The sequence below is a fragment of the Anabas testudineus genome, chromosome 13 (genome assembly GCF_900324465.2).
Source record: "Anabas testudineus chromosome 13, fAnaTes1.2, whole genome shotgun sequence".
NCBI lineage: Eukaryota > Metazoa > Chordata > Actinopteri > Anabantiformes > Anabantidae > Anabas > Anabas testudineus.
In genome coordinates, this window is record NC_046622.1 from 1441726 (window position 1) to 1461800 (window position 20075).

The window sequence follows — 20075 nt, forward strand, 5'->3', positions numbered from 1 at the left end:
CAAAATGCAGCAGACTCGTGGTGTTCATGGTTTAATATTTCAAAAGTACAACTCAATATATCACCTGAAATGTCACCGTCACTGGTGTTTCCATACATTAAGGCTGTTTTGTGATCAGCCATCTCCCGCACAGCTTATGGTTGTTGTAGGTGTGTTGGATATTTAGCGCCTGGTGCAGCAGTTAAACAGTGGCAGCAATTCAGTTCAGTTCAAAACCCAATTAACTAAAAATAATTAAATAAAACGTAAAAACAACAACATGTAGAGTGAATGGGAATCAAACAACTAGATGACTGCTCTACCAACTGAGCTACTGCCAACTCTAACACAATTTGCTTTCTGATTTGTCTTTTTCTCAAACCTACTGGACTCTGGCTTATTGAAGTGTCTCTATTGTCTTTATCTTTCTTTTTCACTTTATCCATTTTGTTATTTAAGTAGTCTTTTGTCTTCCCAGTTGTCACTGTGCTGCTGTAATGTGCAAATTTCCCCCCTGGGGCTCCACAAGGTGTTATCTTATCTCACCTTCACAAGGTGGTTTGAGCAGGAACAAGACACATTTCCACATTCAAGCACTGATGCTGTCACACATCTGCACCACAAATGGTTAAAGCGAGGAACCTGAGCTGTGCGTTTGTGTGTGAATGAAGAGGACGAAGAGTTTGAATCCATGTTGATAGCAGGAAGGTGTGAGGAGGAAGGCTATTATCACAGTGTGAAGTAGGGAAACAGTGATTGGCCATTCTGCTGCCTCCCCATTGACCCCCATTATAGCAGCATTAACAGGCATCATGGGGGATTAGATTGTCATCAGAGAGAGTGAAAACACATGCAGCAGGAAATGCACCCAGTAGACACTGAAGGCTCTCATATAATGTAAAGTAACTTTGTCAGAAAGTGTTAGTCTACAGAACTTTGAAACTTTCAATATACACACAGGAAATCTGTGCAGACAGGTGACTAACAACCCGTTTAATGTAGTGAAATATTAGACTGGAGAGATTGGTCCCGATGTTTAACTACTAACTACTATCTATCTATCTATCTATCTATCTATCTATCTATCTATCTATCTATCTATCTATCTATCTCATGCAGCTTTATCAAGATGGAGATTTTCAACCTACAACAATGAAAACGATCTTAAGCTCTAGTTAGCACAGTATAGGAACATGGCTGGGCTGGATGATGGGCTCCTTAAACCAAGAGATGTGACACTAGAGACCAGCATTGGTCCTTTTCTAACCTTAACCATATGTCGAGATGCCTGAGCTACGTAAAAGATGACTTGTTCATTTTTCAATTTAAGAAGCAAAAGAAAAACAGTAAAACATGTGAACATGTGGCTTAATAAACAGGATAAAAACCCTCATTCTCATTTTTCATATTTATCACAGCAGGTAAACAATACCTTCATATATTCATATTCTGCTTCAGCTCAGATAGAAATACTAATCAGTTGGTGCAGGTCAACTTGCAAATCCAAAGAGGCAGAGACAGTCTCTGGTCTCTCACTTGAGCTGTATCCTTCATGCACTGACCACATCATTTGCATGTGAAGATCTGATTGGACAGTTGTCAGCTGCTTTGCTTTTGTCTTTCTCTCGTCTCTCTCTTCTTAGATTTTCTTAGTTTTTCTCTCGGCCACCTCTCTTTTTCAGGACTAAAATGCTCAGTGACCAGTGGACACTGAGCTCCACTGAAGCAGCTAGGGTTAATGTGGTCGCTGTCACCATCTCATCAGTCTGTACGTCTGGTGTCGTGCATGTAATTTACAGATTCTACTCTGGCAGAAATCTGTTTCCACATATTGTTTTAGAGCTGATTTCTGCTGGAAACCAGATGCTCCTCAGTGTTCTTCCACTCATAAGTTCATTTGGGCCATCACTGCTTTTAACAATTTAGAAATGTAGTGTCTTCCTCTTGCCATTTCCACAGTGCTAGAGGACAGAGGAAACATGATGACTCACTCTGAGAAAATATTCCTCAGGTTAACTACTGACACAAGTGACACTAGTGTTTAACCTGCGGCAGCTGTTACTCTTGTTGCCTGTAGGTGTCACAGTTGATTTTAACGGAGCCGGTTTTACAAAAACAACACAGGAAAAAGTGAGAACACACTGTGTGCTAAAGCTCAGACTGTTGTCATGATTTTAAAAAAGATAGAAGAGACAATCGGACAGACAGAAAGGTCATAAACAGACAGAATGTCTGCCAGTCAAAAGGGGAATATAAAGACTGACAGGCTGGTAGGAAGAAACTGACAGAACAACACAGACAGAGTGATACAGAAAGACGAGGAAAGAATGACAATAAGAGAACAAGACTAAAAATGATGGTGAGAAAGAGGAGCAATAGGGAGACAGAGACAGGAAGAGGGAAACAACAGAATGAATGTGACAGAGAAACAGAAAAAGGTACGGTAACAAAAGAATCGCAAACACAAGACAGAGAAACAAAAAGAGAAAGAGTCAGAGAGACGGTAGAAAGGAGGTAAAATGTGTCATGGACAGAGACAGACAGCGGGAAACGCAGCAGGTAAAGACAGGCACTAGTCAATGAAGGAGAGAAGAAAAGGAAGGCAGGAAAAGAGAGGTGGACACGAGGAAGAGGATGGATGAAGAGTGACAAAAGGAAAAACCAGACAGTGACAGACAGAGCGAGGTGAAGACTGACAGACAGAAACAGAGACGCTTCGTAATCAGCCCGTCTGCGCCGCTCCTCCTCTTCCTCCCATCCCACTCCCCCTCTTCTTCTCCCGTCAACCCCTCCCTCCCTCCATTTTGTCGTCCTCCTCTGTCTGATGCTGTTCCAACACCTCAGGGCTTCAGCCTCATATCCAACACTCTAATGCTCCTCTGCTGCAGCGTAATCACCCGCCAAGGAAAAAGGAATCTGCCCAAAATAAAGAAGCAATAACAACAACGGTGCCGCTCGGTCTCGTGTGGCTGAATGTGCCTCAAACAGCTGAAGCTCCCATCTATTCATCATTATTTTATCTGTTGAGGACTCTGTTCCTCGGTGTGCTGCTGTTTGAGTAATCCTTCAGTTCTGGTGTAATGACTGTAAACCGCTGTATCCATCATGAAGATGATCATCACCTCCACTACAGGTCTATCCCAGACCTGTACTGTCAGAGCTACTCTGATACTACATTTCCCATCACTCCTTTGCTTGTCATGCAGCCTTTACACTCCCAGAACACTATGGCTAAATCAAAATGTCCGGTTTTTACCACCCTTGCAGAATCCTCTAAGACAGGGGTGTGTTTGTGAGGTCATTTGTAAATGTTGGGCAGGTGTAGGAGGGTTCAAATCATAGGGAAAGAGACGAGCGTTGAAGCATATTGGTGAATTTACTGGAAGCCTGTGGTTTGCTTGGAATGGGTTAAGAACCTGCATTGAAACTACTGACATTTGAAGTCATGTGTTATCCCCTCGTGCCGACGGTGGTGTTCTGACACTACCTCATATCCATCACAACGTAGAGAACTCAGCTTTGAGTCCAAGATCGTTGGAAGACGAGATTGGAGTAAAAATGACCAGGTGAGAGAAGCGGAAATGAACAGAGAGATGGATGTTAACTATATGACTGGTTTTAATTTGGCACCAGAACAACACTGTTCAACAAATTAGAGCATTTTCTGAGACTTGATGAATTGAATCATTTCAGAAACAGCACGGAAAAGAAAAGCTCCAAGATGAGAGTAGAGAATATTGGAATAAAATAAACCAGAACAGAACACTGCAGAGGAGAACAGAGCTACTGTTCCAAGTCGTTTGCTGAATAATTGATAAGCAGAATATTAGATCAAGAACTTCATAATCTCTGTCCAAATCCAGCTGCCTTCGTGACTTCCCAAACAGTCTGAGCAAACGTTTCGCTGGACAAGTGGAAGCAAACACAAAGAGACAAAGAGTCCAGCATTCAACCTACAGGGTAAATGACTCACCGATGAAGTCGAGTAAACTCGGGAAGATAAATTATTCAATTACAGCTCAAAAATCAAACAGACTAAAAAAACTGCAGAAAGCCGCTAAGCTCTGCAGCCGTGTCACAGATACTAATGTGTGTACATTTTCTGCTACTACTTTGATTCTAATACTACCTGTTATATAATGTGTGTAGCTTTTCCTCTGTGTCAGGTGGAGGTGTTATTTCTATCTTTAGGATGTTAGAAGGCAGAGCGAATGAGATGTGTGCATCAGTGATAAGAGTAGTAAATGAAAGTCAGCGCAGCGCTGAGGCCCAAGGAAACTCCACGTGGTCTGGAACCAGCCAGCGATGAAGGAAAAGACCAATAGGAACTGTTTGACAATGTCTAACAGCTGGAGTGAACATTACACGGCCACCAATCCTCAGAGTCTGTCAGGAGGAGGTTGGGATGGAGGGATGGATGGAGGGATGGATAGACGGGTGGATCAATGGGTCGACAGAGCGCAGGACTCTCCCACAGGAGACTGGAGTTTAGGGTAAAACAACTATTACCGTAACATCACGGTCGTGTGGTGAACGTGACAAACGTAAACGTCATAGCTTTTTTTCACAGTTGTTTTTGACTGTTTAGGGTGAAATTGAGCGGCACTCCAGCTGCCATTTTAGTGCCATTGTATAAAGATGGCAGCTGCCATTTTGTGACATGATGCAAAACAGGGTACAACTTGGAGATCTCTGCCGTCATAGGTGGGCACACGCTTACAATAGACACTTACATGGGTCGTATGAAACAAGACAAGTCACCAGTCAGTAAACCTGCAGCACTTTAACCAATCAGTCAGTTAACCTTTTAAATGAAGTTAGTTCTTGTACCAGTGCAACACTGAAGAACCGTCCAGATCTCTCTCTCTTGTTTTCTGGAGCTCTCTGTTTTGGCAGTGAGGCTGATTCTACTGTTACGAGCATGTTCTGCTGCCTGTTCTCTTCTTTGACCCATATGTTTAACCAGTCCTTCACTGAACTAACTCGTTGCCCAGTCATTCTGTCCGTGAATCAGTCAGCGAGGCAGCACAGTTTTCAGCCATCAAGATATAATAGGTGAAAAGCAGTAAGACAGTCAGCCACCCAATCTCCCAGGCAGCCAGTACAGCCAGCGAGCCAATGTGGCAGCCAGTCAACCAGTAAGCCATCCAGTTGGTCAGTCAATCAGTCAGTTGTGGCAACAACATAGTGAGATTATCTGGAGCATGTGATGTATGTGTTTACACCTCGCTCTGTGTCTGTCTGACTGTTTTCCTCCCTCGCTCACCCCTCCATCTCCCCCGTGTGATTGTCTCTCCACCTGAGTGCCTCTCCGTCTGCATCTCTCTGCCTCTGACTCACGCTTTCACCTTCGCCTCTGGGAGCGTGTGACTAAACGTCGGGACTCTCCACACTGTCTCACAGCTGAAAGTCAGTTACTCCACATCAGTGTGTGACTCACACGTTCATTGATTTGCTGATTCATTCATTAAATCCTGCAAAGGTGTTACAACCCAGCCTGTTGATATTCTGTATTTTTCCTAATGAGAAATGAGCCCCATGTGGAGACCAGTGTTAAGAACGCTTACTCATGCTAACTCACTCTACACATTGAAAAAGTAATTACAGCACATTACACTTAAACACAATCTAAGATCAAACTGTTGTCGACCCTCAAAAACTGTATACAGAGCATGACTGGGATTAGTTACTGTAGTGTAATTACTGACACAAGCTGTAACTGGAAATAGTAATCACATTACAAATCAATACAAGGTTTTTCTAAAAAGCATTAAAAAATTAAAAAACTAAAATCTGTGGTTACTTAATTAGCTTGAACCTTTTATATCTGACAAGTACAAAGAGGATTTTCAGTTTCCACTGAACTTCACTTATTTTGAACAAACTTTAGTTTAGAGTCTACCACTGCGTGACATCACCTTTTTCTTTTAATTACACTTTTGAATAATTTGGGAACTGAGGATATTAATCGTTGCAGCTTTAAAAGTGGAGTATCTGCCCATTTGTGGTGGATACAAGATGTAAGCTGATCAGCGGTCTGTTGATTTCTGTCTCAGTCTCCTCTTGATGATGCTCCAAAATTTTTCATTAGCAGACAGATGTGGACTTCAGGCAGGTCACTCAAGCACACGCTCTGTTTCTTTGAATGCACTTTTGTAACGTGCAGAACGAGGCCTGATAGTCCTGCTGAAATATCCACTGACTTCGTCGGGAAAGTTGTTATCTTGGTGACAGCATATGTCTAAAATCCCAGTATACACTCAGTCGATGGAAACTTCACACACATGCAAGTCACCGTGCACTGATGCATCCCCACAACATGGGTGAGGGTGGGCCTTTCACTGATAACAGTCTGGATGGTCCTTTTCATCTTTGGTGCAGAGAACCTGACATATGCTTTCTCTTATCCAGCTGGGACTCGTCTGACCACAGAACACGTTTCCACTGCTGAAGGAACTCGGTGGTGTTACTGCACAGAATTCGTTTGGCTTCCTACTTGCATAGCAGGGTTTTAGGTTGCAAATCTAGATGTGGTGTTGGCCTGTGCTGAGTGACAACAATTTCCTAGAGTCCTTGTAACTACACTCATCACAGTAGCTTGACGATGTCTCATGCAGTGCCAAAGAGCTCAAAGGTCAAACACATTCAACAGCGTTTTCTGCCCTCTGCCTTTCCACTGAGACTTCCCCAGAGTCCCTGAATCTTTTCACAGTATTATGACTTTGGATTTCTTGCATCAAGAAATATTCTTTTTGGACTGAATGACAAACTCAAAGTGTTGAACCACCACAAGACTGAGCCTTTGGTGGATTCTCCTTTTATACCCAATCATGGTCCCCTCACCTGTTAACCAGTCTGGAATCATCCAGAAAAGTTTAATTTGAACATTCAGACTTATTTCCCCCTGTCCCAACTTTTTTGAGTATGGTGCAGCATCATACTCAGAGAAAACACTGGAAATCTGCTCCCCATATTTGAGTTTTCATTGCATTTAAGAAAAAGAGCCAACAGGTTTGTATTTGAATGTGTTGTAAGTTGTTGACCAACACTGGTTCCGACTGGTAAACCAACAACAAGTGATCCCGGTTAGTATTGTGTCTGTGGTGATGGCTGATATGTTGTATTTCCCCGTGTCACAGAGGTCCAGTGTCCAACAACCATTAAAAACACATCTGTGAGCCACACTTGGGTGAAATCTTCATGAACACATGTCCAATCCTCAACCTGGTTCCTGAAATATTGAAGCACAAATGTGGATTATTTCACTATCAAATGCACTCTTGCTTCCTGATAAGTAACATTTAGTAAAAATTATAATCTCAAGCTGTGTGAAACTGCTGTGATAGTGAACTGTTTTGAAAGACAAGGAAGGGAAAGTCAGACAGTACTGAGAAATAGGCTAACATCTGGTCGTTTTATGGGATTTGGTGACAGTAAGGGAAAATAAGGAATAATACCAGCTTGATCCTTTAAGTGACTTTTGTGCTTTGTAGGCTGTTTGGCATGAAGAAGGCAGTGTTCATGTAGGGACGGCCTCTGAGAATAACAGGATGGGGTTTTGTTTTCTTGAGTTTTGATGAATTAATTGATTAATTTTATATTAATTTAATTGTTCTGACCACACTCAGAAATGTTCCTCTGACTTTGCTGATGCCACAGTAACCTGATCATGATCGAGCTTGGAGAGTGCACATTTCAAGAGAAAGCTCACAGGCTCACGTCTTAGGGGGAAACAGGATTCTGCTTTAATTTTAACAATAGCTGTACATGCTGTGCTATCGTTTTAAGTGAGATTCATAGTGTTTAATTTGAACTTCTGGCATTTGGATACAACATTCAGCTCGAATCACAGAGTTGACTAAATGTCTGAGCTGGATGGAGCCTCATACAGAAGAAGATGATTTAAAACATCAACATGGGGTCAATGAAATGAGTTGAGGAAAGTATATCAGAATCAGATCTGGAGTCTTTGCTGCTGCTCGTGCACGTTTTGCATCTCTAAGAAACTCCTGTTTAGCCATTTCATGTATTAAGAAAAAGGAACAGTTTGTGTCCCACATCAAATTACACAGTGTGCAAATTTTGGAAGTGTGAGTGATTAGGAAACATCGTAATTGTGTTGCATGTCCCGCTGAGATTCTTTATTACGTTACACTTCATTCACCATTCAATGCACAGTCTAGACCAGACTAATTGAGTGTCTATGCTGTTGATTCAGGCTATTAACCATCTGTGCCTCTTCCTCTCTCCCTGCCTCTTCCCAACCCTTTCTCCTCACCCCTGCCACCTTCGCTTTATCCCTGTCTCTGCAGGAGTTTGGAGGACTAGTAGGATGCTGAGTATCTTTTCTCCTCGCCACTGTTCTCCAACCTGCTCTCCATGACCTGAGAGCAACACCACAGCGGGAGGAACGAAACACCAGAGAAGAGAGGAAAGAGGAGGCCAGAAGGCCAGGGAAGGAAGGAAGGAAGGAAGGACCACATTTTTTGTTGTTATTGTTTGTGTTCCTTTTCTGAAATGGCGGCGACAGAAGCCAGCACGGCGCCAGTGGTTCAGGAAGACGGGAAAACTGCTGAGAGCAAGCCAGCAGAAGCAGAGCAACCGGCTAAAAACGCTAACGCCAACTCAGAGACTGTCAACAGTGAAGTTGTCGATAAAGATGGTACCACTGTGAACAACGACGTGGTCGATAACAAAGAGACAGTGAACAACGACACAGCTGCAACAGCTGCAGCAGGAACCGAGGAGGGAGAAGGAGCAGCGAACAATGAGGCAGCACCTCCTCAGAGCTCGGAAAATGCCCCTTCTGCTGAACCCAAGACCTCATTCCTGGACTCCTTCCTCAACAAGAGCGGCCTGGGGAAGGTGATGGGAGGAAGGAAGAAGAAGGAACACAGCACAACTGCAGGAGGAGCAGGAGAGGAGAATGCAGCTGAAGGAGGCGACAAAGAAAAAGAAGGAGAAAAGGGAGGTGAGGAGACTGCAGCAGCTGAAGGAGGCACAGAGGGCGGTGCAGAGGGAGAGGCCGCCATAGAGAAAGCTCCAGAAGATGGGGAGAAAGAGGAGGAGAAGAAAGCAGAGAAGGGCAAACCAGTGGAGAGTAAATCCACGGTTCGAGATCTGATCAGGAAGCCGGTGGCGAGGATCTTTTCCCACCGCAGTACCGAGAAGAAGGACGGTGCCGCTGCAGAACCCCCCAAACAAGTAGTCCGGTCCAAGTCCCTGGATCGACTGGAAGATCCAGAAGCACTTAACACCACAGCAGATTCTACCACAGAGGAGGGAGGAGCAGTAGGAGGAGCAGAGGGAGGCACAGAGGGAGGCACGGAGGAGCAGAAAGCCTCCTCCTCAACAGCCACGAAGCACATGAAGCGCTGGCACTCCTTCAAGAAGCTCATGGCTCAGAAGGCACACAAGAAGAGTGGAGGAGGAGGAGAAGAAGGGAAGGAAGACGGAGCAGAGGGAGGAGAAGGTGGCGGTGGAGACTCCTCCACATTAGACTCCAAGGAGTCGGGGCAGAAGAGGTGGAAGCTGAAACGCTCCTGGACCTTCCAGGGCCTAAAGAGGGACCCGTCCATGGTTGGTATCAGCGGAAAGGCCAAAGGCTCAGACAAAGAGTCTGCTGACAACGCAAAGCCAGAGGAGGCAGCAGCGGCCGGAGCTGAGGGAGGAGAAGAGGCCAAAGCAGAAGGAGGAGCAGAAGAGGCCAAGACGGAGGGGGGTGAGGAGAAGGAGAAGGCAGAGGGAGCAGAGGAGGAGAAGGCAGCGACAGCAGGAGGTGGGACAGTGACACATCACGCCAACGAGATCTGGACCTCGTTCAAGAAACGTGTTATCCCCAAGTCCAAACGAGCCAACACAGAGTGCGCCCCCAGTGGGGAGGATGACGCAGCTGCAGCTGCTGCCTCAGGTGAGAAGACGCAAACGTACAACTCACAACCAAAAATCTGGAGCACGTTAGTTAAACTGTAGGGGAGTTTGTCACCTTTCCAGAGATGATCCAATATTTCACAAAATGTAGAGGTTAAAGAAAATTTGCCCAAACATTGAAAACAAACATGTGCAGCAGAGATTTCGCTCATTTTCATCATGGCTCAAAATGGACATTGCTTCAAAATCCAGAGCCAGAAGCTGACAGCGTGTTCACATTCACTTTATTTCTGTCCCAGCCCAGGAAGTACAGACTAGTACAAGCTAGTGGCTTGCTAACTCTAGAGGACATAATGTAATTGAACTCTCAAATAAAATATTCAACATCTAATGTGAAATTCAAATCACACCAAAGCTTCAGTCAACAGTAAAAACTAAATTTAGGTTACTTTCTGCTTCTGGTCGAACAAGGAAACTGGTAGAATAACACAGAACCCTGTGCAAAATAGAAAAAAAGCATATCTGAGGGATATTAATTGATTTTTGGTGCAGAACATCCACATCATTCACTGAAATTCCTCTTGAAATCTTTTAGTGTCAGAAAGGGAAGTGACAAATGGAGGAAAGCTGCTTATTATGCACCTCTGTCAGGTCAAATTAAACAGTACAGGTGTAAAATATAATTCCCATCGGGAGTTTAATACTGACTTTTTTATTGTATTGGGCTGGTGAAAATAGTAAAACATAGCAGCTGAAGAGCAAATCATCTTGTAGGAACTGGTGATGACTTAACTACAGCTAAACTGTTAAAGTTGGATGATGATACGTAGACATCTGACATAAAACTCAAGAAATCAGCGGTGGCTGTATTTCTGTCTTTTTATTTCGTTTTTTCTACCTATATAATAATATATAATAACTAATTAGTACATTATTCTGTAAGAACCACAAATCTCCTAAAGAAGCTTTAACTCTTTACTCTGTCCTTCCCTCCAGAGGACGGCGCAGCAGAGGAAGGCAAAGACGGCAAGTCAGCCAAGGCCAAGCGCACACATTTTGGTCGTGCAGTTTCCCTGAAGAACTTCATCATGCGAAAGGGTAAGTCCACCAGTGTGGACCTGGGTGAGGGCGCCAAAGAGGAGGAGGAGGAGGAGGCTGCAGAGGGTGGAGTAGCAGCAGAGGGTGGAGAAGCAGCAGAGGGTGGAGAAGCAGACGGCGAAGCTGCCACAGCGGCCAAGGAGACCAATGAACAAGATACAGCGGAGGCTGAGAAGACACCGGCAGAGGGGAGCGGAGAGGAGGCGGTGAAGGAGCCAGAGAAGACACCGGCCGACGCTCCGGTGACGAATGGAGAGAACGGCTGCTCCAATGGTACGGTGGAGGAGAACGCCACACACAATCACCAGGCGGAGGAGAAGACAACGGGGAGCAGCCCCGTTAAGAAAAGCAAGGAGGTAGGAGGAGTGAAAGAGGAGGCCAACGCCAAGATCATCAACGCTACTGCAGCTGTGAACAGCGGTGAGTTAGAGCACGCCGAGCGGGACTTTGACGAGCTGCAAAGCAAAGAAGGAGATACTAACAACAAACAACAACAAGTGCCAGCACTAACAAACGATAGCAGTAAACTAACCACAGCCAGCTGTCAAGAGTCTGAGCTAGTGTTAGCTGTTAGCAGGGAGGAGGAGGAGCAGGGACGGGAGGCAGAGTCTCCACAAAGTGGAGGTTGTCATGATGATGCAGAATCACATGACCAGGGAGAGGGGAAGGAGGAGGAGGAGGAGATGAGGAAGAGGGATCTTCGAGAGGCAGCGGTGGTCATTGTTCAGAACGTGATGTCAGCAGCAACTGACCAATTAGAGAGGGAACTGTGTGTTGACAACGGTTTCAATGGGTGCTGTGACGCTGACTTTAGATAAGCCAATAGCAACAGAGACACACAAAACAACACAAACACACACACTGACGCACAGGAGATCACGTGTGTGTGAAGAAACACGTTTCATAACTTACACTGAAACGTGCAAACGTAACGGTACACACATTAGAACAGGACACGCACACGCATGCTGACACGGGAACGCTGTACACACGGAAATCCAGACACTGTATATGCAAAACCACATGTACACAGGCATGTCGATGTCCGCGGCTGATGAAACTACTGTAGCTATTTCTAAAAAAAGTCTCGTATAGTGAATCAGTGTTTGTTCACCTGTAAATAACCTGCGTGGATTTGTTAGAAGATAAACATCCTTCTTTAACGAGCTGTCTGCTACTTTCATTCTAGTCTCATTCATGAACAGCCAATTAAAAAACAGGGACTCAGGTGGTGATGGTGGATTCCCAGGGCAGCTACTGTTCATGAACTACTATGAAAATCGGAACATCAGTTTAGTTGCTGCACGGCGCAGCCTGTGACCGTGTCCTTTACAGTTTGGTTTGATGCAGCAGATGGATTTGTCTTTGACATTTTAAGAGTCTTCCTTTATCTAGAACTCGTTCGCTCTTTTCCACCAACACTTCCCATTCGTACAGTTTTGTGCATTCCCACCTGGGAGCAGCTCCGAGCTGCCGGACACTGAGCAGCACGAGGTGAAGTACCTGTGAACCAGAAGGTGTTCTGTTCCTCGTCCATTATTTATCAGTCCCAGCCTCCTCTCCATTCAAGTGCTGCATGAGGCTCGGTGTCCGGCAGCCGCCTCACTTTGATCTCACGCAGCCCTACAGATGCTTGCAGAGAGCATCGCAGCTCCTGCTGCTGCCGTGCGACTTCTTCTTTGAAGCTCAAGCTATTTTGCTAAAATTGAACTCTGTTTAACTCCTAATGTTTCGAACACCGAGGCCTGAAACTGAGCCAAGCTCTCTGCATTGTTGAGAAGACACACCAGCAATCGCTTTTATTGAAAATGACATTCAGTACAAGCTGAAGCGCATCAGCCATACCCGTCAAATATCCAGTATTCAACATTGACTTTGACAGACCCCGAAGACTGGCTCTACAATAACTGCAGGGTTCATATCATTGAACACTGGCTTTGGCTTTCCCTCCATTGATCCAGCACCTTAAAGCTTAAATCAGAACTTTTTAGGAAAAAGCACTAAAGTCTTCAGTTACAAACCAAAACAACTGTGACTGACGTCCTAACATGTTGACATGCTCACAGTTAGTGTGCGTTCAGACTGGGAACCGCACAAACACCGTCTGTGTGAAATAACATGACAAATACCTGAATCCTAAAACACGAAGACCTCTGAACATGCAGCTTACGTCAGACTGCAGCTGCATTTCAGCACAGCCTCCGGAAACCGCTCCAACCCAAACAGACTCATGAAAGTTTACAGACACGTGCACGTGTTTGATTCTGGCTCGTCTTCCGTTCTGAACGTCTTTACAGAAACAGTTCATCAGCTGTTTAACTAAGACCTCGTTTTTTTGGTTGGACTGCGAAGGTTTTACTTTTCGTCTTCCATGAGCAGCAACGACACCAAAATAACAATAATCTCAGGAATAATCTTCAAGATGAACTCGTGTTTGTCTAAACATGTCATTAAAACTACGGCAAACACCAACTCTGATGAAGCCGTTGCTGCACGGCTCCTTGTTCTTTTCCAGTTAGTTTTCCATTTGAAAATACATGAAGCCATTTGTAAGAACAGAAAGTAAGTAGCCTAAACTAACAGACCCTCGACCTTCGAGTTCTGGTCTCCCTCCTCGAACCTCCTTCCTGCTGTTAGCTCTAACTAGCTGTCTCTTAAATAGTTAGCTCTGTGTTTAGTGTGCTAGAGAAAAGCTGGTTTAGCAGACATCAATAGAGTTGAGTCCATCAACGGATTAGTGGGTAAAATCAAAGTGTCACGGAGCCTCTTCAACGAGCCAGATTAACTAGGCTTCTCTGTCTCTGAGGGGCGAAGAGAAGAGAAGAGGAGGCAGATTTCACGCAGGTGTGGTTAGTTATCAGACTTCAGCTCCCAATGACAGACAGGTAGTGGACCGAAGGGACAGACAGGCAGAGAGACAGACACACTGAACGTCCTCCTGTTGTGACGACGATGCTCCACGATGTGCCGTTGTTGTGTTGCTGTTTGCTTTGTGTTCGTCCTTAACAGGAATAACTGAGACTAACTCAGCATTAAACAGACCCACATCTGTACTAAACCACTAAACACACAACATCTAACCCGTTTTCTATGACTGTCTATTATTACTCTCCTATTTTTTAATACATTTTTCAATCTCTTCTGTTATCATTCACCAGACTAAAAGGCGGGAAACGTGTGAGGCCACACAAAGAGGATTAGAACTGCCCGGGATTCGCTGAGCAAGGAGCTCTGAACCCCTCCCTGCCCCTATCCCCACCCCACCCCGCCAAAAATCCTCCTCCTCGCTCCCTTCATCCCTCCTCCCGAATAAACGGAGTAATCATGTGTAAAGAGACGACCACGGTGAGAAGGACAGAGAGAGATAAAGATGCAATTCATGTAGAAGAGAGGTGAAAATTAATAATTACTCAGAAAGCAATAATTCAAGCCCTTCTTTTCCATCCGTCCATCCGTCCATCCCCTCCGTCCAACACATACAAACATGGACACCCGCCGTTTTTATTTTGATTTTTATTTGCTTGTCTGTGAGATTGTTTTTATTGTCTACAAGAGAAAATCTGAAATGTAAAAAAAGAAAATTGAGACATTTCACCCCCCCCCCCCCACCACCTTCCCCCGCCGCCCTGTTTTCCTCCTCATCGAGCTTAAACTGTGCTCTCTGTCTCTACCGGCTCCTGACTGGTTAAAGAACAAAATATAAAAAAAAAAAAAAAGACTGTTAGTTTTCTATCGAAGGCCATTTTGGTTCGTAGCCCCCCCTCAATCACTCTTCGCCCCTTCTTCTCATCGCCCCAGTAGATATTTGACAGTACAACAGGACCATGTTGCAGCGGTATATAAACTGCCCTGAGGACTGCCACTTCCCAACCAACACTGCAACGTCTTCAGCTCTGTGTGTTTAATGTTTTTAGACTGTTCTATTGTGTACATGAGTTAAAAAACAAAAAAGAAAAACCTCCACCCAATATTCAAGTCAAACTGTTTTTCTTTTCATTTTCCCGCTTGGTTTGGATTCTCTTTTTCTTTTTTGGTTTATTTTTTAAAACACATCTTCTCACTGTTATCGCAGTCTGATGATATGCTGTAATTAAAAAATAATAATAATGATGATAATGATGATGTTTTGTTGGTCCGAGTTTTCACGTCCGCTAGCAAGTTGTCAAGAAAAAAATAGTACAATAAAGACGAAAATCTAACAACTAAACTGCAAGTCATTGTGGGCTTTTCTATTTTTATCTGGACGCTTGAAGGGCTGTGTGCAGATGGGCAGGTGCAGGGTGCAGAGTGGAGGGATTACGCAGGGCGGGGCGTGATGCTGCATCACCATTGGATGCTCATTAATCTGTGTATTGATAATCTCATCCTTTTACGTAAGGGCCACAATAATACAAGACTTCTTTGTATTAAAGTAGATTTGTATATATTATCTGGCAGAAGACGCGTCCATATGGCAGCTACAGCCGCTCCACACCAGAGCTGTGACTATGGATTAATACCATTTATTTATGTCATACATTTGCATAAAGGACTCAAGGGATATTTGACCTTTGACCTTGTAGTTACACAAACTTTTAATACAAGTTGAAAAAAAAGCTGAAGCTGAAAGAATTAATTAAATCTGAACATTTTTAGTTGTAATCCTAACTAGTTGAAGGACTCTCTCTGACATTCGCGCCGAGGAAGAAACATGATGGTGGTTTGGTTTCGATGATTTAGAGTGAACCGTTTGCAGTTTCTGCTCGATTTCCAAACGCAGCAGAAGTAAAGGTAAAAACAACATGTAGAAGAACCACTTTCTTCTTCCCAGAAGTTGAGGTGGTTCCACATCAACGCATCATGATTTCCTTATTTAATATGTTTAGTTTGAAAAATCAGCATTCGCCGTGGCGACCCCTGATGGGAAAAGCCGAAAGAAGAAGAAGAGTTTGAAAAATCAGCATCTGCAAACTAACTGAAGTAAAAACTACTTCTCTCTGAACAGTGGTAGAGTCAAACTAAAAGTACACAAAGTGTGTATAATCTTCTCAGGTAGTTTAATGGAAAACCTCAGACGTCCTGCATCTGTCTGCAGCTGCTTCTTTTTTCAATATTCTTCCTTTTCATGTCTGATGTCCTCACAGCTCCAGTCTGGGCATCTTCTCTCACTATTGTGAGTCAAGTCCAACACGTCGGTGAACGGCTTCATTTCTCAGCAGCATCTTTAGTTTCCTGTGCTGCACTAGGTGCATGTACCTGCTGCTAAAGAACAGAAACACCTTCCAAGTACCAGAAAAACACTGGTTGGCAGAAATGTATAAAATAAACTTCACCTTTTTGGTCACTGCATTTCTGCTGAGGAAGCCTGGTGTTTACAGCTGTTCCTGCAAATCTCTGCTCAGACTGACCGATCCTGGGTGATATGAAAGCCAAAGCATCATTATTGGGGTCATGTCTGGTGCTCAGTGGGGAAGCGTTCCGTCAAAGTGCCCTTGAGCCAAACAGTGAAGCTGCTCGCTCAGTGTAAGCAGATCTGAACAGGAGCTGCTGACACACATTTATGATGCACAAAGGAAACTGCAAGACATGTCAGGCAAACGTCAGATGTTAAAGTGAAATGTCAGCACAGTCAGGAGGACTGGGAGAGGTCACACAGGGGTCACATTTCAGGAAATACAGTAGGTTATATACACTGTTCAAAATATCTGGTCTTGGCGTCACTTGTGCTGTTCAGTGTTCAGGAAGAGAGCTGAGTACATTGACTCAGGTGTTGTACCAGATTACACATCCAGGACATAAACTCAGATGAGAGAAGAAAAGAAGAAATGTCTGGGGGCGTAAAGTATTTGCAGGTGTTAGGAAAACACACCTGAAGAATCAGAGGAGACTGAGGCCGTTTTGTCCAGATCTACAGCAAGTTGCTGAAAGAATTGAAGGGGAGTTAGATTAAATGAGCGTGCTCAGGAATAATGTTAATGTTGAATAAATCACAAAGCCAGTTGAAAATTGCTAAATGATAAATAAACATAAAATCATCATAACATTCATTCTAATAATTCATGCTGTGAAATCTGCTATTTGAAGCGGGAATGCAGCAGAGAAACTGGAGTGTATTCTCATATTTAAAGAGGTAAAACAGACCTGACTGAAGGTCTAACTTTCAAAATCACTGCAGCGTCCCTCACAAGGTCCTCAGGCCACATGTTGAGGCTCACAGCAGCAATGTTAGCACATTAGCTGTCTGCAAAGTGCGTGGTGGCGATAATTCCCTACTGTCAGTTAAAATCGGCAGCATACTGTCTCGCTGTCAGACCAAATCTCTGGGATTATGTTATTACAGCTAAAATGCCAAAATACAGTAAATGTATGTCTGCGCACGCACGCACGCACGCACGCACGCACGCACGCACGCACGCACACACGCACACACGCACACACGCACACACGCACACACACACACACACACACACACACACACACACACACACACACACACACACACACACACACACACACACACACACTCAAGAAACCTCACAAATCATCATTTAACAGCATTTTGATGGGCAGACTGGGGTAATAATCGTGTCAGTTTTGATTTGAGTGGAGTATTGTGAAGAGCTCTGGACAGATGGAGAACATGAGAACAACAATATCCACGTTGTTACAGTTGAGATTTCTCATTCACTGAGTCACTGCTCAGGTCAAAGACATGAAAGGAGGAAGAACAGAAACAGACATAAGCAGCTGAATATTGTATTTTTACATATAGATATAAAGGTAGCAGGCTACAGTTTTAAATTTCATGAATAGATTTAATTGTGTCAGGAGTTTAGAGAAGTAGTGAGAGCAGCCAAGTCAATGAGACAGATATTTAGGCTACAGTTGCTATCATTAGATCAAATTAGAGTCTGCAGATGGAGGATTTGGGGTCAAGTTTAAAGACAATTTAAGCTCTGAGATATCATGTTAGGGCTGAGATAGAGAACAGACTTTTAACACTAGCTGGTCCATGCTGCATGTGCAATATGCATCTAACAGAAGTAGCTCTGCAGCATCACAACGCAGATAATCAGTCTAAACTCCTGCTGGAGGCTGCAGAGTTTAGGAACTGTTGGATGGAAGACTTAGATTTAAGCCATCATTCACTTTCATGGCAACAGGGTTACATGCTGGTGCAGGACGTCTCCGTGTGTAGAGATACAGGATGCTAGAGGACGACTTGAGAACAGGAGCAGCAAGTTAACATCTCCACAGCAGCAGGTCTTGTGTGGTTGTTCCCAGCACACAGTGATCAGTACCTGCTGAAAACAGCTAAACTGCATCAGACCTCGACCACAGAGCAACGAGGAATCAAGTTCTCTTTAACATCCTGGGAAAGACACAGCACCAGGATGCAGGATGGGAACAGGATCTCAATGCAGGCGAGCGTCTTTGGGATGAGCTAAGTGCAGTCCTCCAATGTCCAAGAATTCCAGAGTCCATACTCGACAGCCAACAGAGGAGCTTGATGGGGACATTTACAAAATGACTGAGGTGGTTTTAATGTTGTGACTAATCTGTGTCTGTCTTCTCACGTCAGCAGGTAGTTAGTATAGTAGTTGTAATGCAGGATCAACACCTCCCAGCTCCTGCACCCTGTCTAGTTAAAAAATACTAAATATAAAACCAGAAACCCAAAGAAGGGAATTTAATGTCCAAGATTTATTGTTAACACTTGATTTATTACAAACCGGTCAGCACAGTATTTCACATCATCACTGTGACGCTCTGTGACGTCAGATGCATAAAGTGAAGCGTTTCTCTCTGTATTGATACAGAGAGAAACGATATAACTGATATAAAATCCACACTTGGCCTCATGAAAGCTTCTGAATAACTAATTCATTTCACTTGTTGGACAATAACTGGATGGTTTCCATCTACATTCAACAGTCTCCTCAAAACAAATCCTTCTGTGTTCTCACACTGGCAGAGATTTAGGTTTAATTTTATTCCAAGTTGACAGTGACACATTTTTCAGCTCCTCAGCTCTGGCTCTGTACTCCTCCACATCAGACTTAAAACGAAACAATACAAGCTGTCACACGTCTTAGCTGAAGTGAATTAGTTTTACCGCTTCTCGTATAGGTCTACTTATATAATGTGAGACAGGAAAATACTGTACACCCTATTTGCAGATATTCCCCATTAAAAACCTCAGATTAGGATCTGGTGACTTCACTTCACCCTCAAACATTTGATCTGATGTTCCTGATAACACGGAGCAGACGCGAGCTGCTGCAGGCTGATGTGAGCAGACAGCTGAGAGGGAGACTGGACTTTTCCCTGCAGCTGAACTGGATGATGTATGGAGAGTTTAGTCCATTCAGACAAGCCACTGTCAACACTTAACAGGCTGTAATACACACACACGGGATAGTGTGTGTGTTCACTTGCACACACAGAGCTGGCTGCTGGCTGTACAGGGCACTCAGACAGATAACGCCTGCTGCCAAAGAAAACACCACCATGAGGCTGGGACAGAAGTGTGTGTGTACAGATACTGATATTAGTGACCTCTTTTAGTTTACAGTAACACTGAGCAGGGATGCAGAGAAGCTTCAAGAAAGAGAATGATGGTGACGGTCACTCTGCATCTTTAGCACCTGACACATGAAGCCGCTGTCACACACAGACGACCTAACTCTTTGTGTCTCGTGTCTTCTGTTCACTGTGAGAGGAAATCCACCGGCCTGCAGTCTACAGCCATGGTAGAAGCTCTGTGCTTAGTCATAGCAGGACTTTAAACTACTTTAACCCATCTAAGTGCAGCTTGTTAACATTTGTTTATTAGCAATAAACACAATTTACAACTGAGGCTGAGAGGAATGATAACAGCTTTGCCGATCTATAGTCATAAATCAAAGTGTGGGACAAATGAATGATGACAGCAGAAGACGCAGTCCTGTAAATTCAATTTGAATTGGCCTGAATATATCTTAAAATCCAGGGCAACCTATTTAACAAATTCACTCAAAACCACAACCATGAACATCACAGTCCCACTGTTGATATCTGTAGTAGTTTCACTGACGTCTTAAAGAGTGAAAGAGTCAATCTGTTGTTAATGATGGAGTAAATCCAGGTGACCAGGATTCATCCTCTGG

General features: G+C 44.0%; 1 protein-coding gene across 1 annotated transcript; it reads left to right on the plus strand.

The window, feature by feature from the left end:
• The first annotated feature begins 8295 nt into the window (after positions 1–8295).
• Positions 8296–14527, plus strand: si:ch211-137a8.4 (dentin matrix acidic phosphoprotein 1). The gene is made up of 3 exons (XM_026365660.1): positions 8296–9889; positions 10846–11367; positions 14106–14527. Exons 1-3 carry the CDS (start codon positions 8497–8499, stop codon positions 14108–14110), a joined length of 1920 nt encoding a protein of 639 aa, XP_026221445.1. The 5' UTR covers positions 8296–8496; the 3' UTR covers positions 14111–14527.
• The last annotated feature ends 5548 nt before the right edge of the window (positions 14528–20075 follow it).

What these genes read in the sequence shown, in the direction of transcription:
- si:ch211-137a8.4 (XM_026365660.1), top strand. Translation starts at nt 8,497, where the DNA reads ATGGCGGCGACAGAAGCCAGCACGGCGCCAGTGGTTCAGGAAGACGGG. An exon ending in AGCTGCAGCTGCTGCCTCAG is followed by an intron (nt 9,890 to 10,845) that starts GTGAGAAGACGC and finishes CCTTCCCTCCAG; the next exon opens with AGGACGGCGCAGCAGAGGAA.